This window comes from Trichosurus vulpecula, chromosome 5 (genome assembly GCF_011100635.1).
Source record: "Trichosurus vulpecula isolate mTriVul1 chromosome 5, mTriVul1.pri, whole genome shotgun sequence".
Lineage (NCBI taxonomy): Eukaryota > Metazoa > Chordata > Mammalia > Diprotodontia > Phalangeridae > Trichosurus > Trichosurus vulpecula.
Genome location: NC_050577.1, coordinates 146,305,494 through 146,331,401, shown reverse-complemented (window position 1 = coordinate 146,331,401; position 25,908 = coordinate 146,305,494). Strand labels below are relative to the sequence as shown.

Sequence of the window (25,908 nt, the reverse complement as noted above, 5' to 3'; positions counted from 1 at the left end):
TTGTTTCATTAGACAATGCTCCTTAGCAATTGATGGAACTCATACCACCATGCAAATGAGCAAAATGGGCTTCTTGATACACTTAATGTGGTTCTAGTTAATGAAGGCCAGCAGCAGAGGCACTAGAAAAGGAACAGTGGTTACTTTGTAATAATTCTCCTTCTCCCACCCCCACCACCAAATATTTTATTTACCATACCCCACTGTTAAACTGGCATTCTAACCCTCCTCTTCTTCCCATTGGAACTGAAACATTGCCCCTGAGATCCTAGGCTCTGATAAGTGAACCTCACAACCAGGTGTTTCAACAATCTGCCTAGCAGCTTCTGTGGGGGTGTAAGATCCACCCACAGCCAGCACCCAGAAAGCTGCCAACAGCACAGGTTCTTTTGATCTGCTTAACTAAGGAAAGCAAGGTGAAGGGGTTGACAAGCTTACTTTAATTCAGCATACAAATATTCACTTAGTTCAGAGGAAAAAGCCAGCACCCTGAACTTCAGAACAAAATACAAACAAATTACAAACATCAACAGACAGACCTTGTCTGATTCAAATCCCAATACATAGTTACCAGAGTTCAACAAAGTCTCAGCATCCGGGTTTACAAGCTGGAGGGCTCCTTAGCTACAGCTGCCTGGAGTCTCCGCATCAACACCATCTCCAGTGAGAGCCCTGCACAAATGGCTCTGTCCTCCCTTCTTATAGGGCTTCAGATGTCATCAAACATCCTCTGAATGACCAAAACTTAGGCTGCTACGATTGGCTCTTTGAGTTAGCCCCTCCCCTTAGGACCCTGGGAGGTTCACATCCACATGGGTTAGGTTAACACCTAATAGGGCATGGCTCTGGAGTTAGCACCTCCCCTTAGCCACCTCCCCGCCCCCCGGGCCTCACCCCAGCCAATCCACACCCACATAGGTTCCACACCTAATAGGGGTTTGGGCCTGGGGTTTATCACCTAGTAATTACTCAAAGGAGACAAAGGACAACTATTCAAGGGCACTTGGTTGAACTAAGTGCTAAGGAGCCCATTTTGCTTACCAACACACCAGGCTACTATGAAACTTCCCAGCCATCTCCAAACACTTCTCTCTTCCTTCTCCATTTCCAACTCTGGTTTCCTTTTATATGTTGTCTTCTCCTATTAGATTGTACTCCTCTTAAGAACAAGGACAATCTTGCTTGCTTTTTTTTGTATCTTCAGAACTTCATGTAGTGACTGACACATAATAAGGCCTTGATAAATGCTTTTTCATTCATTATAGATTTGGAAGGAAATGAAAGTATAGTCTTTACTGCTTCTTACTGACCATATACATGTGACTGTGCTGAGGGCTTTGACATTTTAGATGACAAGGTAAATACCCTTAAAGGTCCACTGAGTTATCAACTCCAACTCTTCAGTGGCTATTAGGGGGATTACCTTCTTGTCTCAGAGCCTAAATGCTGAGTCATGTGCACACGGCGACTAGCTGTAAGCAGGAAGGGCATCTTTGTGCATACTATAAAGTATGGTCAAGTAATAAATGTTAGTTTTTAATAATTCTCCTTTCTCAAATTTATGCAGGACTTATAATAATTTTTTATGACAAAGTACATTTGTACAAGTCAATTGATTTTCTATGATAGGTATAATTGAATTAACCATTATTATGCTTTTTGGTAAAAATGGATACACCAAAAATAAAATATGCAGATTGAGTATCACTGATACTTATTATGACCTTTTTTTGTTTCTTGAAGGTCTCGGAACGTCTGAAAGTGGTTGATGTTATAGGCACCAAAGTATACAAAGATGGAGAACAGATTATTGCTCAGGTATAATATTTATCATGTATTTTAATCATATGTTGTTATAATAGTTCTATCTATTTTTATAATTGAATGAATTGAAAAATATCAATTCCTCCAAAATTATTACCAACTTTTAGCACTGTTGGTGAACTTTCTTACCTTTAAAGTGTCATCCTGAACTATTTTTAGCTATTAACACTTTTTAAACTATTCTCAGAGAGAAGAACTCAGAGAAAAGAAGACACTGTATTGGATCTCATAAATTGCTTAACATAAGGAGACATACTAAAATGTCTCATCTTCTTGACTGGGTCAAATTATCAGGTAGTCTAATTATTTTCAGTGGTCTTTAAAAAGCTAATTTCTGCACCTTATTTGCACATGGGTGCTTGAAGTGGGCTAGAAGAAATGCCCTATTAGTTTGAGGGAGGGAGAGAAGATGGCTAGTTTACTCCCTATGAACTGATAAACTAAAGGAAACCAATGATTTACATGGTTTTAGGTTAGTTCTTCCCTCCATCCCCCAACACTTGAAACTTCAACATAGAAATACCTATGAAAACCTTATCTCCTAGACCTAGATAACAGAAACGAGAGGCTCTACATCTGTTCCTTGCTTTTCTTTAGCCAGGTGCCTGATTTTTTTGGTCATAGACGAAAGTGTAAGTTTGTAAGTCTTATTTTATGTGAAGTTCAACCCAAGGAATAGGTTATTTTATGACATGATTTATTATTAACTTATTGTGAAGCAAATAGGAAAAGGAAGAGATATTTATTTACATTAAAATATAGTAGAATCTGAAAAAAGCCTATGTTTCCAAAAATATTACCCAGTAATCCTGAAAAGGAACAAGATAATTTGACTGACTTTGATATATCAGCTTGGCGCATATGTATACAGATTACAGAGGAAGCGATAGAATTGAATTAAACATCCACAAAATCCCCTTAAAACACTGGCAACAGATGGCATGGGGGAAATTATGTTATTACTGGGGTTTTTTTCTTTTATTAATACCTTTTTTGTAACATTGATGTTTTAATATATGCTTCCCCAACCTTCCCTAACCAGCAGGCCTTCTCATGCAGCAAAAAAAAATTGTTTGATTTTTTAAAAAATCAATCATATGGGGGGGGGGGGGGGTGCGGAGCCAAGATGGCAGCTGGAAAGCAGGGACTTGCATGAGCTCCCCACCAGGTCCCTCCAAAAACCTATAAAAATGGCTCTGAACAAATTCTAGAACTGCAGAACCCACAAAATAGCAGAGGGAAGCAGGGAATCCAGCCCAGGACAGTCTGGATGGTCACTGGATGAGGTCTATCGTGCACGGAGCTGGGAGCAGAGCGGAGCAGAGCCCAGCATGGGCAGTGGCAGGACCAACCGGACCAGGAGCTTGTTGGAACAGGCCCTAGTGCCCTGAATCAGTGAGCTGTGGCAGTTACCAGACTTCTCAACCCACAAACACCAAAGCCAGCAGAGAAGGTTAGTGGAAAAAGCTGCAGGGACAGAGTGAAAAGAGTTCACAGTTTGGCCACCCGCCCTGGGGGAGCGGGGTTGGTGCAGCTACAGAACTACAGATGCAGTTGCTGCAGGCTCCAGGCCCACCTGGTGGGAGGAATTAAGTGGCAGATCAGAGCAGGAGTGCAGAGCTGGCTTAAGATCTGAGTCAGGTGCAGGCTGGTGGTTCTTGAGGTAGGAGGAGTGCTGGTATGGCAGAGCTGGCTGTATAGAAATAGCTCTGAAATCAGCGGCACATCCCCTCAAGCTTGGAACAAAGTACTCTTTACTCTACAAGCAGTCATATCCCGAGGAAAAACTCAAGGGTGAAGTAAGTTGGCTGAGAACATGGCCAGGCAGCGAAAACACACTCAGATTCAGTATCAGACTTTGGAATCTTTCTTTGGTGACAAAGAAGACCAAAACATACAGCAAGAAGAAGTCAACAAAGTCAAAGAGCCTACATCAAAAGCCTCCAAGAAAAACTTGAACTGGTCTCAGGCCATGGAAGAGCTCAAAAAGGATTTGGAAAAGCAAATTAGAGAAGTAGAGGAAAAATTGGGAAGAGAAATGAGAGTGATGCAAGAAAACCATGAAAAACAAGTCAATGCTTGCTAAAGGAGACCCCCCAAAAAACTGAAAAAATATTGAAGAAAACAACCTCTTAAAAAATAGACTAACTTAAATGGCAAAAGAGCTCCAAAAAGCCAGTGAGGAGAAGAATGCCTTGAAAGGCAGAATTAGACAAATGGAAAAGGAGGTCCAAAAGACCACTGAAGAAAATACTACCTTAAAAATTACATTGGAGCAAGTGGAAGCTAGTGACTTGATGAGAAATCAAGATATTCTAAAACAGAACCAAAGGAATGAAAAAGTGGAAGACTGTGAAATATCTCATTGGAAAAACCACTGACCTGGAAAATAGATCCTGGAGAGATAATTTAAAAATTATTGGACTACCTGAAAGCCATGATCAAAAAAAGAGCCTAGATATCATCTTTCAAGAAATTATCAAGGAGGACTGCCCTGATATTCTAGAGCCAGAGGGCAAAATAGAAATTGAAAGAATCCACAGATCACCTCCTCAAAAAGATCCCAAAAAGAAAACTCCTAGGAATATTGTCACCAAATTCCAGAACTCCAAGGTCAAGGAGAAAATACTGCAAGCAGCCAGAAAGAAACAATTTGAGTATTGTGGAAAAACAATCTGGATAACACAGGATCTAGCAGCTTCCACATTAAGGGATTGAAGGGCTTGGAATACGATATTCTGGAGGTCAATGGAGCTAGGATTAAAACCCAGAATCACCTACCCAGCAAAACTGAGTATCATGCTCCAAGGCAAAATATGGATTTTCAATAAAACAGAGGACTTTCAAGCTTTCTCAGTGAAAAGACCAGAGCTGAATAGAAAATTTGACTTTCAAACACAAGAATCAAGAGAAGCATGAAAAGGTAAACAAGAAAGAGAAATCACAAGGGACTTACTAAAGTTGAACTGTTTTGTTTACATTCCTACATGGAAAGATGATGTGTGTGATTCATGAGACCTCAGTATCAGAGTAACTGAAAGGAATATGCATATATGTATATGTATGTATGTATATGTATGTGTGTGTGTGTGTGTGTGTATACACACACATATATATGTATAGACCGAGGGCACAAAGTGAGTTGAATATGAAGGGATGATATCTAAAAAAATTAAATCAAATTAAGGGATAAGAGAGGAATATATTGAGAGAAGGAGAAAGGGAGAGATAGAATGGGGTAAATGATCTCACATAAAAGTGGCAAGAAAAAGCAGTTCTGTAGGAAGGGAAGAAGGAGCAGGTGAGGGGGAATGAGTAAATCTTGCTCTCATTGGATTTGACCTGAGGAGGGAATACCATACACACTCAATTGGGTATCTTACCCCACAGGAAACAAGGAGGAAGAAGATAAAAAAGGGGGGATGATAGAAGGGAGGGCAGACAGGGGGAGGAGGTAATCAAAAATAAATGCTTTAGAAAAGGGACAGGGTCAAGGGAGAAAATTCAATAAAGGGGGATAGGTTAGGAAGGAGTAAAACATAGGCTTTTACAACATGAGTATTGTGGAAGGGTTTTACATAATGATGTGCATGTGGCCAATGTTGAATTGCTTGCCTTCTTAGGGAGTGTGGGTGGGAGGGAAGAGGGGAAAGAATTTGGAACTCAGAGTTTTAAAAACAGACATTCAAAAACAAACAAAAAAGTTTTTGCATGCAACTAGGAAATAAGATACACAGGCAATGGGGCATAGAAATTTATCTTGCCCTACAAGAGAAGAAGGGAAAGGGGGATGGGAGGGGAGTGGGGTGACAGAAGGGAGCGCTGACGGGGGAACGGGGCAACGAGAATATACGCCATCTTGGAGTGGGTGGGAGGGTAGAAATGGGGAGAAAATTCGTAATTCTTGTGAAAATCAGTGCTGGAAATCAGTGCTGGAAACTAAATATATTAAATAAATAAATTAATAATAAATAATATAATAAATAATAATAAATAATAAATAAAATAAATTAAAAATGTAAAAAAAAAAATAAAGCAAGTAACAGAAAAGTATGTTTAAAAAAATCAATCATATTTAGCAGCATATGCAACGACATTCCTCACCCATAATCCCTCACTTCTCCAATGAAAGAAGTGTATTTTCTCATCTCTGCTAAAGCTTGGCTATTACAGTTGCACAGGACTTAGCTTTCAGTTTATTGTACTTTTTTATCTATATTCTTGTGGTCACTGTGTATATTGTTTTCCTGTTTCTTCTGACTTTATTCTGCATTGGTTCATATAAAGTCTTCCTAGGCAAAAAAGAAATTACAGGACTCTTTCCCCAATGCCAAAAAAATATTTCTGACAAAAGTTTTGTAGTGCATCACAGGGTGTACATAATATGTTATAGTGGAAAGGGGTGTTGCTTTGAAGTTCAGGGAAAACCCCAGCTCTAGCATTTGCTTTCTGTATGACATTGGGAATGCCTTTTAATGGTTCTGGGCCCCTGTTTCTTTATCAGTAAAATGAAGGAGTTGGACTGGATGACTTCTCAGGTCTTTTATAGCTCTAAGGCCTATGACCCTATAAAGAGCTGAATAGAATCATATATATCCAGGGATCTGCTGGTAGATCTTTAACAACTGGCTCTCTGGAAGAAAAAAAATGCACCCATGACTCACTTTTAAATTTAATCTGGATTGCTAACATTTTCTCCATTACTTTCTTGAATCTGGGCAATCAACAAAATAAGCCAAGCCCTGATTTATAGCGTTTGCCAATTTTTGAAGTGTTAAATGCTCCACATTCAAAATTTAACAATTGGCTCTTGTGAGCCAGTTTGAGCTGGTGCCAGCACCCTCCTGCTTGTGATACGAAGTAGTATTGCCAGGTTTTAAATTTCAAATAGTTGTTGCCCAGGCTAAAATTTAGACAGAATCATTGTATCACTATTCAGAGGCTTAAGAGGCAACATGATATAGTGGATATAGGGTCAGCCATGGGACTAAGAAGGACCAGAGTTCCAAGTCTTGCCTTTGAGACATGTACTGACTTTATGACTATAGTCACGGCATTTAATCTTTCAGTGCCCTAGGCTGTCCTCTAGAACGATAAATGAAGGATGAGTTGCTGAGCTTCATCAGTGGAGGGATTTTTCATACCAGGAATTGCCTACAATGTCAAAGTCACAGATTGTTAATACACACACATACACACACACACACACACACACACACACAAACATACACACAAATGCACACATATATGTATATATAGAGAGAATAAATCAATTAATGAATAAATCGATGTGTAAATAAATACGTATGTAGATACACATACAGAGAGGGAGATATATTCTTCTAACAGAAGGATGCTTGTATTTTGGGGACAAAATGTAGAACAGTCTAAAATGTTATGTCACTATTATCATAATGTAATTGACAACACTTCTCTTGCCAATAAAAAAAAAAGATTGCCCATTCTATTGTTTCTTCTTTTTTTTTTTGCAAGAAGTTGATCTTTATATTCATGATTAGGTTGTTTGAAGTCTACAGAGGTTAAAGCGGGCAAATGGATAGAACACAGCTTGAATTTTTTCTCTTTGTTTTTTCCCTCCCCAACAGGGAGATTCGGCTGATTCTTTTTTCATTATAGAATCTGGAGAAGTAAAAATATCTATGAAAAGGAAGGTAAGATTCCTTAATCCACTGAAATCCATGTAACAATATACAGAACAATGGTCTAGATTTTCTTTTCATATTTATGTTAAAATTTAAATTATTTTTTAAAGAAATCGAATAAACGTTTAATGCATTTCCAGGATAAACAGGAAGCGGAAGAGAATGGTGCCATTGAAATTGCCCGATATTCTAGGGGGCAGTATTTTGGAGAACTCGCCCTGGTAACAAACAAACCCCGAGCAGCTTCAGCCCACGCTATTGGAACTGTCAAATGTTTAGGTATTTAATTCAAGTATAATGCAATTGGCTCAAATGATCATATCTGTATTTATTTGCTACAGAGAATTTTGTTATGCTCATAGGTTGAATGTTTTCTGATGAAAGCTCTAGTTTCTTTTCTTTATTGAAATGACATATTGTATCTACTGGACCTTTTTTTAAGCTTTCATATTTAATTTGCATTGTTTCCATATTACATACACTAAAGCATGAAGAAATGAAAAGGTACCATGTTTGAGTGGTTAGAATATGAATAGAACACAGAATGCCATTCCCGGTCTTTGATCAGCAGTTCATTTTTTTTTAATGGATATCCTACTCCCTATCTCATAGAATTGTAAAGAGGGCTAAGACATTATTTGTAAATTGCTTTGAGATTCTGTGATCAAAGAATAATCATTTACTAATGAATGAATGAATCACTTGTGTACAGAGCACTAGGGATACAAATGGAAAAGGAAGTTGGTCCCTGCTTTCCAGGAGCTCACACTCTAATTTAAAATCAGCACATCTGGCAGGTTACAAGTACAAGTACAAAGTCAGATGGAAAAATCCCAGGGTCCTTTGAGTGCAGCAGCAGAGCAGATGCTAATGCCTCACCTTTAATGTCCGTTCCCTGATAGAAATCATCTAATTTTCTGATGTAGAACCATTTGACAGTACCAAGGACTGTCTTTTCTAGATCTTTGGTAGCCATGGCACCTTCCCTGCAGAAGCAGTTCATGATATTAAGGAACTGTTATGTGCCAAGCACTGTGCAAAGTGGAGGGAAAAAGGAATGAAAAAGTGTCTCCCAAGAAACTTATGTTCTAAGGAGGAAATAGCAAATACAGGGTGTTCCTAAAGTCTGGACACATAGGCAAAAATGCTTATTTTCAAGAAATGAAATGAATGAAATTTTCAACAACATTTTATTTAATTGGAATATTAACAAATAACATCTTCAATATTATTTCCATCATTTGTGATGCAAAGTTTTATGCGCTTTGCAAGATTCACGTGAACTTGATGCTATAACTCCACATTGCCATCAAATTTAGCACATTCACTCTTTATGCGTTCAATCAAGCAGGTTGCATCTGTAATTTTCATTGAGTACACCTTCTCCTTTAGCATACCCCAGAAAAAGAAGTCAAGGGGCTAAGGTCTGTTAATATTAAAAATATTTCAAAACATTCATTTTTGCCGATGTGTCCAGACTTTAGGAACACCCTGTACATATGTTAAGTATAGAGAGAATAAATACATGGGGAGTAAGGATAAAATTGGCAGGGAGATCAGTAAAAGCTGCTTGTAGAAAGTGTTTCTTTAAGGAGGAGAGGGTTTCAGTGAGGCAAAGTTGAGGAGGGAATGTGTTCCAGAGGCTAGCCAGTACAAAGACTTGAAACAGGAGATGGAGTGTCATGTGTGAGGCCTACAGAGATGCCAGTTTGGCACAATCACTAAGTGCAGAAGGAGAAGGCCCAGGAGTCTGGAAAGATGGGCTGGGGCCAGGCTGTGAAGGGGCTTTAAAAATGAAAGGGGGATTATATTTAATCCTAAAAGGAACCACTGGAATTTATTGAGAGGAGAGAGTGTGTCTGACACGGTCAGATCTGTACTTAAGAAAAATCACTTTGGCAGCTATGTAGAGGGCAGATTGGAGTGGAGAGACTTGAGTGAGTGAGACCAATTAGGAGGTTACTGCAGTAATCTCTGTGAAAGGTGATGAGGCCTGAGCTAAAGTGGTAGCTAAAGTGGGAGAAGAGAGAAGGGATTTGATATGGGAAATATGGATTTGGTCATTGGTGATGAAAGCTCAAATGTAAGAATTATTACTAGAGTGTCAGGAAGAAAAGTTTTAGATTTGTCAAAATGATGCATAAATTATCATTATGTTTGTATATTCTCAGGAATTAATCACTGACTTTATTACCATCCTTTTAATTTCCTATACCTGTTAGCAACTCAGCAAATGCCATTTTGAGCAAAAAGATTTTAATCTTTTCATGTCCAAAATTAGCTTTTAAAGTTTTGAAATTGGTGCATCTTAGGAGTGCATTTAAATCCTTCCTTACTATACTGTTAACTTTAATTTGTTTTAGGAAGAAAACACATTTCACAATAACTTTTCAGTGCTTTTTATCAATCTTTTCCCAAATAAATTTTATAAATATACACTAATAAGAGTATATACATATATTTGGGTGATGTCTCTTAGGCCAAGAAACATTAAAAGAATGATCTTGAAAGAAAAGTTTCAAGCACCAAAGAAGGGGGTAGGGTAGCAGAATTAAGAATTTTAAGGAAATAGTCTGGCTTCTTACTGTATTATTACTGGAAGACTCAACACTTTTAAAAGGCTTTGTGGCTTCATATTAGATGGGAAAGCACAGAAGAATTGAAAGGCGCCTCTAAAGCCATGGAATCCAACCTGTATCTAATCAGGAATCCCCCGTGACCTCCAGTAAGTGGTCATTCAGCCTTCACTCAAAGACCTCCAGGAAGGCTGAGTGCACGAGCTATGAGCAGTGGCAGGCCACTCCTCTTTGGGGAACTTCTAATTGTTGGGGGATTTTTCTTTCCATCAAGCTAACATCTGCCAGTATGACAGCCTTTTTTAAGATACTCAAAGGTAGCAAATGTGTCACCCCCTAAGTCCTATCTTCTCCTGGCTTAACATCCTCAGTTCTTTCAACTGATCCTGTCATGGAGAGATTGAGGAGCCCATTACCATCTTGATTGCCCTCTTTGGAAAATTCTCTTTCTTATCAACATTCTTCCTAACATGTGGCACCCAGAGCCCAACACAATACTCCAGGTGGGATCTGACCAGGGTAAAACACAGTAGGACTGTCATCTAGGCCTGAATTCTTTAATGCAGCCTTTATATCGCATTAGGGTTTTTTGGCTGCCCTATTACATGGTTGAGTCATCTTGAGCTTGAATCATACCTTAAGAATAATGTTAAACATCTTTAGAATGAACATGTATATTCTAATTGTAGGAAAGCTATCTTTATGAAGGTCTCTAAGGTACACAGTAGCACAGGTATTTATTAAGTGGCCACTGTGTGCATAGTACTATGTTTAGCTCTGGAGGAGATATTAGGTATAGGTATGGCAGGGATTATAAGTGGAGAGGGGCGGGGGAGGGAGAGAGAGAGAGAGAGAGAGAGAGAGAGAGAGAGAGAGAGCAAGCTCATATATTGTATGTGAGGAATGTATGAAGCAGGGTAATATATAATAAATACTGGAAAAAGTTGGAGCCAGGTTGTGGAGGGTCTCAAATGCCTAATAGAGGAGTACATACTTCAACCCTGAGGCAGTATGAGGTTGCTAGAGCTTATCAAGTAGGGGACATGGTCAGCTCTATGATTCTGGATCATCACTTTGGTGGCTCTGTAGATGATGGACTGGAGAGGGAAGAAATTTGAGACAAGGAAATCAGTTAGGAGGATATTACTATAGTCCATGTGAGAAATAATAAGGGCCTGAATTAGTGTGGTGACTGTGGGAGTGAAGGCCAGGGTAGGAGTGATGGACCAGGAGAGTTAGGAGGCATGGAGAGTCCCTAGTTTCCTTCAGTTCAAGTGCTACCACCTACCCAAGGCTGATCTTGATTCTCCCATTTCTAGTGCTACCCCCTATGAATTACTTTGTGTTTGTTCCATATGTATTGTGTCGTTAGTAATCTGTTACTTCTCCCCCATCCCCCTACTGCCATTGGATGTAAGGTACTTGGGAGCAGAGAGCGTTTCATTTCTGGTTTTGTATCCCCAGTTCCTAGCAGCTCTTGCCACGTAGTATGTGCGTGATAAATACTTGCCGAGTGAATGAATAATGAAAAATAAGTTTTTAAGGAATGAGACAGAGGGGAGAAGAGGGACAAGAAAGGAATTTCCAGGTTCAAGATCACTGAGGTAGTAATACAGTTATGGGTGATGGTGAGATCTCAGGTGGAACAAAAATGTATGTAATATAAAAATAGTATTTGAGGAGGTCGATGAAGACACTAAGAAGCCAACTGAAATCCTCAATTATGAGGGCAGGGTCAGTGGCTGAGGAGACTTCAAGCCAGGAGGAAAAGAAGAAGAATCAGCTAAAGCCCAACAGAGCATAGCAACAAGGGTCTGGATTTGAGAATTAAGTACATCTACTGAGTCTGCACCTCAAAAGAGGTGACTAGGTAGTCCAGGAGTGGTGTTGGGGAGCACAGATTGGACAGCCTCCTCCCAGCCCAGTTTATTGGGGGTGGGGGAATGAGACAGCTAGAACTAGAGAGCGTAGCCAGGGATGTAGCACTATCTTTTAGAAAGCCAAATTTCCATCGGGTACTTTAAATAATGAATTCAGCAATAAATGAAATAAGTTTAACTCCTTTTTAAAAAAGAACAAATATAAGAGTTTAACAATGGGGAAAACACCATTATTTTTAAATGTCCTTTTCTCCTCTTGGACCCAAGACCTCAAGATTAAATCAGCACATATCCTATTACATTTGAAAGGTACAGGGAACTGTAAGGCTTTGCCTTTCTGTGGATTCTTCTTTTGGCAGACACTATGCATAGAAGATGAGTTGTTACGCTTTTACATTTTCGTATATGTTACATGTTTAATATGTTACAGTAACTGGCACATAGTAGGCACTTAAACGGTTGTTGGCTAGTCTGTCATAAGATATTACATAAATGATTGTGCAATATGTGATTTTGTATATAGTGGCTGTGCATTCATGAATTTCCTGCCATTGTTACAAATTTACAAATAAGTTTTTTTTTCTTCTTCTTCCTCTTGTCCTGATCAATCTTAGCCATGGACGTGCAAGCATTTGAAAGGCTTTTGGGACCCTGCATGGAAATTATGAAAAGGAACATTGCAAACTATGAAGAGCAGTTAGTTGCTTTATTTGGAACAAACATGGACATTTTTGATTCCACAGCATGAAGGAGAAATATCATTTGACAAGAGCTAATATCACAGAACAGCACAGTAGTGGTTCGTCCACTGAAAACGTGTCTTTGTTGTAGATGCCGAGCATTTCCTGTGATTTCAGAAAAATTTTTTTTGCTTTTTTTACATAACACTATAATGTATCAGTAAACAAAATAGTGATTTCTTAGATAATAGGCTTTACCTACAATACTTCAGAAAGAGCAGATTTTAAGAAATCAATATGTTGATTAGTTTCTACTCTACAAAATTAAGATTTGCTGAAAAGTTTGTTCTAATGATTGTGGCATCTTAGAAATATTAGTGCATAAAAAGTTAGCAAAATACTCATAGTACTGGGGACATAAAAATGGGTTCGTTCTGGTAGATCCAAATTATCATGCCCAAGTCAAAAAGGAACTCGGAAGCTGATCGTAGTTGTAAAAAGCATGACATTACATTCTTTCTAAAAAGTCTATATATGATGTGTCTCTTTTCATCCTTTTTGTTTTCTGGCTTGATGTAGTCTCTTTGAGAAGTAATACTCCACATGCAATGTTAAGGCCTCATACGTTGTTGCAATAAACTACATTTTGACTAATTTGGCATAATATCGATAGTTTATACATTCCACTGGTTTAAGAACTGGCAATCCAAACATTTTTTAGTAAGTAGAAAAAAGCCTTTTTTAGATGACAATTGTCACATTTTTCCTAAGCAACCAGATCTTACCGTTTTCTTCTTTCTTGTTTTATAGTTTGCAATCCCAACTATTTTTCACCTCTTTGCTTTGCTTTAGACTTTTATATCCACCTTTTCATAACAGACCTTGGTTACTTTTTTTCCTTTCAAATTTTAAATCAAAACAACTCCAAATTTCTGGACCACAAAATAACTATTGGTATGATCAATAGTAAGAATAAATGAAGTCACATTTTGAGAATTATTAATAAAAGAGCAGAAGAAAACTATCTTGAACTTTAAACTTATTTATTAAAGGTGATATTTTGGGTTCTAAATCCCAGAAATCTTTTAGTCACTGTAAACTATTTCCTTTAGCAAAATTAATCTGAGGTCAGTCTACTATTTTATCTAATGGAATATTATTTCTACATCCTTAGGCTGGGTTTACATAAGATGACTCTATTCAACATTTAAACCAAAATGGTTCTTTCCCCTCTTGTATCAACTCTGGAATCTGTCTGTAAAGAGATAGGACATGACAGAAACTTTGTCAATCAGTAGCTACTATAGTTTTTGTTTCTGTCAGAGAAAACCACCATAAGGATGGCAGAAATACAAATCTGATAAATGGTAACAAAGTAGTAAAATGAGAACAAAAATTAAATGTGTGAAACTGGTTTGTGAACTTATTCCCTAGCCCTCCAAACACATCATTATTACACCATTTTACATCCTACTGCTTCATGAGGGCACATGCTCAAACAGTGAGCTGAACATAAACCATTAGTGTATTACCAAGACTGAAGGAATACTATTCTTGTATAATGTTTCTACTCTTCTAATTTGGAAAGAAGTTAGTTTATAGGATGTTAGATTTAGAGCTGAAAGGGGTTTAAAAGTCACACACAGAGGGGATGGAAGTCTTAGAGAGGTTAAATGATTTGCCAAAGGATCGTAGGTTGTGACAAAGGTGGGATTCAAATTCAGGTCCTTTGACGAGAACTTTATCCACTTCACAAAACTTGCCCTCTTCCCTTGAGTTCTTAAGAAATGTCTTTGTGTTATACCATTCACTAACAATATTCATGTTAACAAACTGTGTTTGCACTAAAATTAAAATGAATGTTTTTTTTAATTTTCCTAGAAAACAAGTTTTCAGCTTCAGTATGGTTTAAAATTCTTTATTTACTGTGTTCCGTTTGGAAAATCTTTTCAGCCTCATTTGAATATGAAACTTTGTTTAGGAAACAATGTAACTATCTGAAGTTATATATAAAACATAATTAAAAGTATAACTTCAGCCAAATTTTAAATGTATTAACTTTTTTTTACACATGCTACCTTGTATGGAAAAAAATGTTACATACATGATGATAATTTGTTAGCCTTTGTACGTCAGATTTTATTTTAAAAGGCTGTGTCTTATACAAGGAGAAAAACACTAATCAACCTGAATTCTCAGTTTATCATTCCGTACGCTTACTTCTAAACAAATTATTGGTTCTGTTGCTCTAGTTTATTGTTAACTATTCACAGAATGATAAAGAAATACTTGTACAACAAAGAATTCTGATTGAGGTTGTAAATGCCAGTCACAATATTTTCAGTATTGTTGGTTATATTTAAAGTTTCCTTATAATAAATCACTTTTATAGTAAATTATTTAATTGTTGTTTCCCAGTGTCCTTGAATATGATCCATAAAGCACAACAGAGTTGAGAGTTGTACAAAAAGATCACATTATTGGCAGTGATGGTGTGTGCCTGTAATCCCAGCTACCAAGAAAGGTAAATCTAGGAGATCTCTTGTGCTAGTTCTGAGATACAGCCTACTAAGCAGGTCAGGTGTTGGCATTAAGTTTGGCATCAGTGAAATGAGTCCTTGAGAGTGGGAGCCCAGCAGGTTGCCTAAGGAGGGGTAAACTGGCCCAGGAGAGAAATGGAGATGAAAGTTTCCATGCTGACCAGTACTGGGATGGGGTCCAAGACTAGCCCCTGCACTTCCAGCCTGGCAACCCAATCTTTTTAGGAAAAAAAAAATAGAGCACTGGATATTATGAAGCACAAGGTATGGCTAGGTTGTAATTTCTGGTATTACTATTTCTCACCCATTAGAAATAATCATGTATTTTTGGCAGATTAAACTTGGCCATTAAGAATGCTCAGAAGAAGGTTTAACTGAACTGGCTAGTGCATGTGGAAAGTTACACACACATAGGCCTGTAGTTTGGATTCATGGGTGTCATATTCTCATTCAATTACTGTTCAGTAGGCCTCAACATGTGGAAATTTTCTGTAAAAATCTTATCCAAGAAAATAAGCTTCCTGAAACTTTACATCTGGCTAAGGAAGTGCTTGGTTTTCCATCTGAGGGCTTGTTAAATAAAACACAGGTGTTTCCTCCCTAAGGCCTTTTTATATAAATGGAAAATGGTGGAGATGAGTGTGTGTATATCTTGTGTAAATGCATTAAGACTGTGGATATGGTGTGTAGGGGTCAGGTGCTTTCATATCCAGTCCTACTATTCCATAGGCCTTCCAGCTGATGTTATAATAGCTTGTAACATTTAAAATATACCCACCCACACCTGTATAAGCCCCCCACATCTTCATACCCCCAACCCTCCACAGGTGCACTCTGAAATGCATTTGTAACCAACAAGTGAACTCAAGCGTTTTAACATAATTTGCTTCATTGCATTGCAATGAATTGGCTTTTTTCATTAGATTTGGGATTTCATCAGTGTAGGAAATTCCCTATGAAGGACTCCTCCCAATGCTGGTCAGGCAGTACCAGCTGTCTTCATTTCCATTTGGGACTCCACTAATGTCAAGTCTCCTCCAGGATAAGCTCTTCACCTGAATTCTCATAAGCATCATCATGCTGACTGACTCAGCTTTGATAGTCAACACCTAAGCACTCTCAGTTGCCTCTCTCCTTTAATTGGCCAGCTGGAAGGTGCAGCAATAAACTCCCAAAGTCTTCCTTTAGTTGCAACTCAGAGAACACACAGACACCATTCCCCCACCTCCCAGTCCTCCTCTACCTTCCATTTTGGGGTAGGGGCAGCTTCCTTTTGTGTATCGTCTTCCCCAGTTGGATTGTGAGCTCCTTGAGGGCAGGGACTATCTTGCTTTTTCTTATCCCTGGAGCTTAGCACTGAGCACATATTTTTCAGTCGTGTCCTATTCTTCATGACCCTTTTGGGGGGTTTTCTTGGCAGAGATACTGCTGTGGTTTGCCATTTCCTTCTCCAGCTCATTTTAAGATGAGAAAACCAAGGCAAACAGGGTTAAAGTGACCTGCCCAGGGTCAAACAGTTGATAAGTGTCTGAGGCTAGATTTGAACTCAGAAAGATGAGTCTTCCTGACTCCAGACCTGGCATTCTATCTACTGAACCACCTAGCTGCCCACCCAGCACACAGGAGGCCCTACATAAATATTTATGGACTTTATTGACTAAAGGCTTTAGCCTTAAGAGAGTTGCCTCAGGGACACTCAGAACCTAAGTAACTTGCCTAGAGTCTCGCTGCCAGTATGTGTCAGAGGTAGGACTTGAACCTTGGTCTTTATGACTCTGAGGCCAGCTTTCTATCCACCATGCCCCCCCCCCACCTATGTAAAATAATTAATACTCAATTTAAATTTTCAGTTCAATTAAATATTTATTAATTGCCAACTATGTTCCAGGCACTGTGCCATACAAAAAAAGGCAAAAGACAGTTCCTACCCTCAAGGAGTTTGCAATCTAATAGGGAAGACAACACGCAAAGAAATATAGACAAAGCAAGCTATACATAGGATAAATGGAAGATAATTAACAAAGGGAAGGAACTGGAGTTAAGAGATGTTAGGGAAAGCTTCCCGTTGGAGACAGGACTTTAGCTGGGCCTTAAAAGGAACCCACAGAGGCCAGTAGTTGGAGCAGAGGAAGGACAGCCTTTCAGGCGTGGAGGACAATCAGGAAGAACGCCAGGAGCTGAGAGATGGAGTGTCTTGATCGTGGAACAGCCAGGAGGCCAATATCATTGAATCTAAGAGTAAGTATTGGGGAGTAAGTTGTAAGAAGACTGGAAGAGTAAGAGGGGTCTAGGTTCCAGAGGACTTTGAATGCCAAACAGCACATTTTGTATTTGCTCCTGGAGACAATAAGAAGCCACTGGAGTTTGTTGGGGTGGGTGAGTGGGGGATCAGACCCGTTTCACTTTAGTGGCTCAATGGAATGTAGAGAAACTTGAGGCAGGCAGACCTCCCCCCTCCTCTCCAGCAAGCTCTTGCAATAATCCAGGCATGAGGTGATAAGGGCCTACAGCAGAGTGGTAGCAGTGTCTGTGGGTGGGGTGTGTGTAGTGGGGTGTATTGGAGAGATGTTGCAAAGGTGAGGACAACAGGCCTTGGCCAACAGAGTGGATTTTACTGGGGACAGGAGGGTGGGGGTAGAGATGGTGAAGAATCCAGGGTGATCCCTACAATTGTGAGCCTGAGGAACACGGAGGTTGGTGTTGCCCTCAACAGTAACAGAAAAGACAGGAGGGCAGAAGGGAGGATTCAAGGGAAAAGATAAATGAGTTCCGTTTCGGACATAATGAGTTTATGATGTCTACTGGACCTCCAGTTTGAGATGCATGAAATGTGGCTGGAAATGTGACATTGGAGGTCAGCAGAGAGATTGGGGCAGGATAGGTAGATTTAAGAATTATCACCTAGGTGGCGCAAAGAGTAGAGCACGGGACCTGGAGTCAGGAGGACCTGAGTTCAAATTCGGCCTCAGACACTTGACACACTAGCTGTGTGAGCTCAGGCAAGTCACTTAATCCCAATTGCCCTGCCTTCCCCACCTCCAAAAAAAAAAAAAGGAATTATCGGGAAAAAAGACAGTGATTAACTCCAAGGGAGCTGATGAAATCAATCACAATGTAATTTACACAATGTAAATTTTAAGAAGTAAGACTATATATTAAGGCAAGTAATTGCCATCTCATAGCCATTAATGTTCATTTTTGTGAATTGTAAGGATTTTAAATTTTCTGAAACATTTTTGTTTAAAAAATGAACTTTGGTTTTGTTATTAATACTTGATGTGCGCTTCAACTAGATGGGCCTTCTATTAGTAGCAACGCACCACATTTTTTAATATACCCTTATTTAAAAGTGGAACAAACCTAGAAAGATGGCTACACTTAAATTTTCTCACTGGTAGGTAGAAATGTTGCTTAAGGAGCATTTACAAAAGACCCACAAGAGGGAAGTTTCTTTAGTGAGTAGCTGTAATTCTGTTTTGGCCTTCAGAATGTAGACCTGATAGGTTTTATCCCTTGGTTATATGCATTTTATGACATATTATGAAATATTGTGGGCTCTAATCATATGTTCTCTGAAGAGACAACCTCAGGGAATATTTCTGGTTACACCAGCTCTCCCTATTTTGCTACTCAAGCTACTTTACATACTTCTCCATCTGGTAAGTTCCACTTTGTATATGAGAAGGACTGGATCAAATGCATCCAGTGTCAATTCAAATCATTCCCTAGGATTATTGAGTTGGAGTGAGCCTTGTTATTCAGTCGTGTCTAATTTCATGACACAGTGGACCATAGTACTCCAATGCTGTCCATGCAGTTTTCTTGGCAAAGATATTGAGTGGTTTGCCATTTCCTGCTCCACTGGATCAAGACAAATAGAAATTAAGTGACTTGCCCAGGGCCACACAGCTACTAAGCATCTGAAGGTGAATTTGAACTCAGGTCTTCCTGATACCAGGCCCAGAACTCTATCCATGAGCCACCTAGCTGCCTCTAAAGGCCATCTAATCCAAACCCCTTAATTTACATATAAGGAAACTGAGGCATGGAGGGTTGTGACTTACCCAAGATTAACAGTAATCATTTAAGTTCATTTTTGTGTAAGTATTTAGGGTTTCAAGTAATATCTGTAAAAAAAAAAAAAAAAAAAGTAATATCTGTGCACCAAGTTAATGTTGTTGAGTATTGTGAACTCTAATTCTCCGATCTTTTAAAGATGTGTAAAGTGAAATACACCATAGAAAAGGATAAGGCACTCTGGCCTGTGAGGAAAGGTCTAAAACTAAGGGTGACATAGAAACTCTCTGCATATTGACAATTCATCTTTCTCTTAATTTCCACAGGAGAGCTGATCATATGCTTGACCTTAAAAGTAGCTATTTTATCCCAGAGGCTGAATGACTTTTCAGTAATCTCGTAGCAAATAAGAAATTTGCAAACCTGGATTGGTAAAATCATCCCTGGATAACTCAAAGCTTTGTAAAATAACATTGTTATTCTTCTAGACACAAAGGCATATTAATGAGTTAGCATGTAGGTACAAAATGACAAGACTTTGTTTTTTGTTTCTTAATTAAAAGCCAGCCAATCATCCATTAGTCACATACTACATGCTAAGTGCTGGGGATACAAAGAAAAACATAAAACCATCCCTAACCGCAAGGAGCATACCCTCTAAGGATGAAGACAAGTAAATAACTAGATACACAGAAGCTAATCTACAGAGTAAATTAAAATAATGTAGAAAAAATGGAAAGGTATTAGCATCTGGGGGGAGGGGAACAGGAAACACTGATTTTTTGAGGGAAGCCAGGGAAGAGGGAGCGCAGCATTCCAGGCATGGGTGCTAAACACGGTGAAGAAGGATCTCACATACAACTTCGGGGTAAGGGGAAGGAGGTGCAATGGAAAACAGCCTTATTTTGGCAAAGGGGGAGGATTTCAAACGATAGTTGCAAGACAATAGTTACCGGTTTCACTAGACTCAAAAGCAGCAAAACTGGTTGGACAGCTCAGACTCTATGTTGTTACATCTTCAAAGGTTTTCAGAAAGCTAAAATGATTGAGTTCAAACTTTGGAATTGTTTTAACCTAGCTTATAAACCTCACTAATCATTAGGGGCGGTCATCGAATGCCATTCACACACATATATATAGGACTCAAAACAATTCAACTTTATAGTCCCAGGAAGTGACCAACCGTGAGTCACTGACGGATCAAGCAGTGAATGTTTGGTTCCCAGTTTCTAATTCCTGACCCACGTCTCAGATTCTTCATTCCATCGCCCCCATGATAATGGTTATTATAGTGAGTCACATATGTACAGACAAAATACGAAACCCCAAATGCAAATAGTGAATATTTTGAGAGCAAGAAGTGTAAGTTAGTAAACTACTGATGTCACTCACTTTTACGAAATGCTTTTGGAACTGCTACATACTTTTGCAAATCCCCTGCATTGCCTAGAAGAGAACAATGGACAACATTCATATGGGTGATGACGTGTGGCATGTAATTAATAGAACAGAAGCTCTTTGACAGATATAACTTGAATGGTGTTAAGAACAGAATGAGAAACCCAGAATGTATCCTCTACTTTCTTAGCTAGAGGAGAGTAAAAATGATATTTCACGCACACGTTGTACTCTCAAAACAAAGTGAAGCAGAGCCTATGAATTGAAATTCTCTCCAATCTGTGACTTGCCAAGGGCCTTTGCTTTAGGCTACAATGACAAGGAAATGAAGCAAAGTACTGAGTAAACTGGGGGGATAAAAGCCATTGCCAGTAAGACCCTGCTAAGTAGCTCTGATAGCTTTTTGGGATGGAAAATGTTGCTGGAGGAGAGAAAACAAATGTTTGTCAATTAAAAAAGAGAAAATTTCATTTTTATAAAAAAAATAAAATTTGTACTGTCCACTGTTTAAAAAAATTCAAAAACATCATGAATTAAGTGACTCAAGTCTTAAAATCTGTTTTGAAACAAATCAGTGGCACAATGGCTAGAGCTCTAGACCTGAGGTCAGGAAGACCTGAGTTCCAATTCTGATCCAAGCAATTATTTAGCTGTGTGATAGATAATTCACTTAATATCTGCCTCGGCTTCCTCATCTGTAAATGGGGATAATAATAGCACCTACCTTCCAGGGGTTATTATGAGGATAAGATACCTGTAAAGTGCTTTTCAAACCTTAAAGCATTATATAAATGCTATTATTATTTTGAACAGATTTTCAAAGATGCACTTCCACATAAATCCCATGATCCTATTTCACATAACAGTAAGGGGACAGTCTGGCTCTATGCTATCCATATTAGATTGCCCATGGAGCACAGTTCCAGATGCTTATTTGCTATTCAAAATATATTCGGAGGATGACAACTAGGATGATGGAAACCGTGTAACCTGAGGAATACTCAAAAAAAACTGTGTGTTACTTTTGTAAGGGAAGACCCTAAGGACCTCTGGGACTTAACACCAGTCAAATCATGCCTTCTAAGGATTTCCTGGCCTTCCTGTCCACCCTGCTCCTGAACTTTCTTTTATGTGTTATCTACCCCGTTTGGCTCCTTGAAACCTAGGGCCATCTTGCTTTTTCTTTTTGCATAGGGCTTGGCACAGAGTAAGCATTAATACTTTTTCATTCATTAAAAAATATATGTAAATCTAATCAACAAGAATCACAACTGTGTTTATTATCAGTGAGGATCTATTTCTCTTGACATTGAAAACTTGGCTTGATTCTACAGCCAATTAGGAGAGTCAATTTCTCATCTTTGGGGATCCATTAGCTCTTTTAGATGAGAGGGCTGCCATTTAATCATGGGTATATTTCTCTTAAAGCAACAAGTATGCTCCTGAATAGTCGTATATAAATAAGTTCATGTAGATCAAGTGTATTTTTAAGTTGCTATCGTAGGTCACTAAAGAAACTGGTGGAGGACTTGTGCAATATAAACAATCACTAACATCTGTTTTGTAAGTTGAGGTTTCCTTAAAGGTATATGTAGGAAAATTGGAACACTAATGCATTGTTGGTAGAGTTGTAAACTGATCCAACCATTCTGGAGAGCAATTTGGAGCTATGCCCAAAGGGCTATAAAACTGCATACCTGTTGATCCAGCAATACCACTACTAGGTCTGTATCCCAGAGATCTTAAAAAAGGGAAAAGAACCCACATGTACAAAAATATTTATAGCAGCTCTTTGTGTGGTGGCAAAGAATTGGACATTGAGGGGATGCCCATCAACTGGAGAATGGCTGAGCAAGTATGTGAATGTAATGTGTTATAAGAAATGATGAGCAGACAGATTTCAGAAAAATGTAGAAAGACTTCCATGAGTGAGCAGAACCAGGAGAACATTGTACAGGGTAACAGCAACATTATTCAGTGATCAGCTTTAATAGACTTGGCTCTTCTTAGCAATATAATGATCTAAGACTCTTGACAGAAAATGCTATCCACATCCAGAGAAAGAACTATGGAGTCTGAACGCAGATAGAAGGATACTATTCATTCTCTCTTTTTTGTTTTTCTCTTGTTCTGATTCTTCTTTCCCAACATGACTAATGTGGTATGATTCTACATATATGGCCTATATCAGATTGCTTGCCATCTTGGGGGTGGGAGAGGAGAAAAAAATTGGAACTCAAAATCTTATAAAAGTGAATATTTTTGAAAACTAAAAATAAATATATGTTGAAAAAAGATATATGTACACCTAAATATGGCCTTATCATTTTACCACAATAATGATAGCCTGTGAATCTGAATTAAAATTATCTCAGTAAATGGATTTAGCACATGCATATGCTGGGTGCTGTAGGGAGGGATTCAATGCAACTAGGACACAGACCCTGTCCTCTAAGCTTGAAACTTCTCTCAAAGCTTAGCAATGATCTCTTAATTGCCAACCCTGGGCAGTGTTCCTGACTACAAGGCTGATACTCACAACTCACCAGTAGGAACTATGATTGTACACTAACAACTAGATAGGCCATGCAACTACCAGAATATAGATTATTTCCTATTTGACAGAATATGTTTTCAACGAGCACTTGATATTTGTAATGTATAACATAAAAATTAAGACTTTTACCTTTCTTTTGTTTTTATGGCTGACTTTTTTGGTTTCTTTTACTCTGAATTTCATGAACAAAAAAGATATTTCTATATAGAAAGTAGGACAAAAAATTATATGTGAAAATGTGAATTTCAACTATATGTATCTCGCCTTTTTAAAAAATTCAATTTTGTTTTATTTTCCATTCCAAATTCTCTTCCTTCCTCCTCTCCCTTATACCCACTGACAAGGCAAGAAAAACAAAGTTTGTTATAAATATGTATAGTCAAGTAACATATATTCTCACATTACCTGTGTCCAAAAATGGGGGTGGAGGAGGAAGAAAATATATTTCAACCTGCACCAAGTCCACTAACTATTTATCTGGAAGTAGACAGCATGTTACATCATGAGTCCTTTCAGATTTGAGGCTAGTCATTTTGTTGATCAGAGTTCCTGTCTTTCAAAGTTGTTTATCTTTACGGTACAGTTGTTATTGTAGGAATTGTTCTCTTGGTTCTGTTCACTTAACTTTCCATCAGTTCATTTAAATCTTCCCAGGTTTTTCTGAACCTGTCCCCCTCATCATTTCTTCCAGCACGATAGTATTCCACCACCTCTCATATACCATAAGTTGTTCAGCCCTTCCCAATTGATGAGTACTCCCCCTAAGTTTCCAATTCTTTTGCCATCATAAAAAGATCTGCTATAAATATTTTACTATATGGGTCTTTTACTGTTTGATCTCTTTGAGGGTATAAAACTAGCAATTATATCATATACAGCTTGCCTTTATAAAAAGTATATAACAAAATTCAATATATTATTTTCAAATTGTCTCATTTATTTCCTCCTGGACTTCCTGCGGTTCTGTGTATTTTTTAAAATGTTCTTTTCTTTGAGGAGATGGATCTCGATGGCTAGCCAGGCTCCTCTCTCCGCTCAGGGTACCCTGCAACTAAAAAAAGAAAAGCACAATCCTTGTATCAAATTACCACAGTGAACTGAAACAAATCCACACATTTGACATATCCAGAAATATGTCTTATTCTACACTGTATCCCTCCTGTTAGAAGGTGTGTAACATGCATCCTCCTCAGTTCTCTGGAGTCATGATTGGTCACTGAATCGATCAAAGTTCCTAAGTCTTTCAAAGTTGCTTTTCTTTACAACATTGTGGTATTCTATAAATTGTTCTTCAAGTTCCGTTTCCTTTACTCTGCATTAGTTCATATAAATCTTCCCAGCATTCTCTGAAATTGTCCCATCATTTCTTATATGGCACAATAATATTCACATACCATATTTGTTCAGTTGTTCTCCAACTGATGAACACCCTTTGTTTTCAATTCTTTGCTATAACAAAAAGTGCTGCTATAAATATTTTTGTCAGCTGGGTCTTTTTCTTTTTACTTTGGTCTCTTTGGGGTTTAAGCCTAGTAGCGGCACCGATGGATTGGAGAACATACACAAGTCAGTGAATTTAGGGGCACAGTTCCAAACTGCACTCTACAAGGACTGGACCACAGTTCTGCCAACAGAGCACCAATATGCTCCTCTAATACAGTTATCAGTTTGATCTATGCAATCATTCAAAAGACACAATATTATGAGTATAAAAATGAAATTTTTTTGTATCTGAATTTGAAAATTTTGAATCAACAGTAATAGTATTACTCTATCATTTTCACACATTGCTTTGGAAATCAGATTGGGGTCTCTGCCAATCCAATGGGCATGAGGTAGAAAAAAGTTGTTTTCATTTTCATTTCTCTATTAGTGATCTGGAGCATTTTTTCATAGATGTCTTTCGTTTTTATATCACATTCATTTCTGAACATATCATCACCATTCCCCCTACTCAGCAATAAAAAACATTTTTTTAGAGAAAAAAAAGCAGTTTAGCTAAACCAACCAACATATTGTGTCTGATAGTATATGTAATATTCTATACCTTTGCAATGAGCACATTTTTCCTTTTAGGTTTTATAAAGTTACATTTACTAAGAAGATATGGAAAGAACAGAAATAAAATATTTCCCTCCAATCCCCAGGGGCACACTCTCCTCTACAGAGGAGCACCCCCGGGGTAACTTAGTATCTGCTGTAAAGCATTTGCCCCCATCAGGTTCACTTCTGAATCAGATATGGCCTATGGACAAGTCGCTCTCTCTTAGCTGCCTTGGATTCACTGGGTCATGGAGATCACTCAAGGCTTCCTCTTCACTAGATCTGGCTGTCCACAAATTGTGGCACAGGTTCTCCTGGATAGGCCTCGGGCACTCCTCTCTTTCAAAAGTCACGGCCTAGTCTACTCTGTCTCCAATCCTCCTTCACTCAAGGCAGGAAAGAATAGATATGCCTCTGGGCCTTAAGAACTATCCCATCTCCAGTCCATCCTCACTCAGCTGCCAAAGTGATTTTCCTAAATTTAGAGCCTATCAGGCCGTGTCACTCCTATCACTCTATAAACTCCAATGGCTATTTATTACCTCCAGGATCAAATATAAAATCCTCTCTGTGGCTTTTAAATCCCTTCACAACCGATTCCCCTCTTTTCCAGTTTCATACTTTACTCCCTTCCACACCATCCACAGCCCAGCGACCCCGGCCTCTCTGCTGTTCCAAACATAGGACTCCTGATTCCGTGACTTTTCAATGGCCATCCATAGCCTGGAAT

At 38.5% G+C, this 25,908-nt stretch overlaps 1 protein-coding gene across 1 annotated transcript in view; it reads left to right on the top strand.

The window, feature by feature from the left end:
* The window catches only part of PRKAR2B (protein kinase cAMP-dependent type II regulatory subunit beta), a 170,058-nt gene extending 155,031 nt beyond the window's left edge, over nt 1-15,027 (top strand). The window contains exons 8-11 of the mRNA XM_036758598.1: nt 1,744-1,818; nt 7,431-7,496; nt 7,628-7,766; nt 12,558-15,027. Of these exons, the coding sequence (XP_036614493.1) occupies nt 1,744-1,818; nt 7,431-7,496; nt 7,628-7,766; nt 12,558-12,691 (414 nt within the window). The 3' untranslated portion in view covers nt 12,692-15,027. The remainder of the gene's footprint in view (nt 1-1,743; nt 1,819-7,430; nt 7,497-7,627; nt 7,767-12,557) is intronic.
* The last annotated feature ends 10,881 nt before the right edge of the window (nt 15,028-25,908 follow it).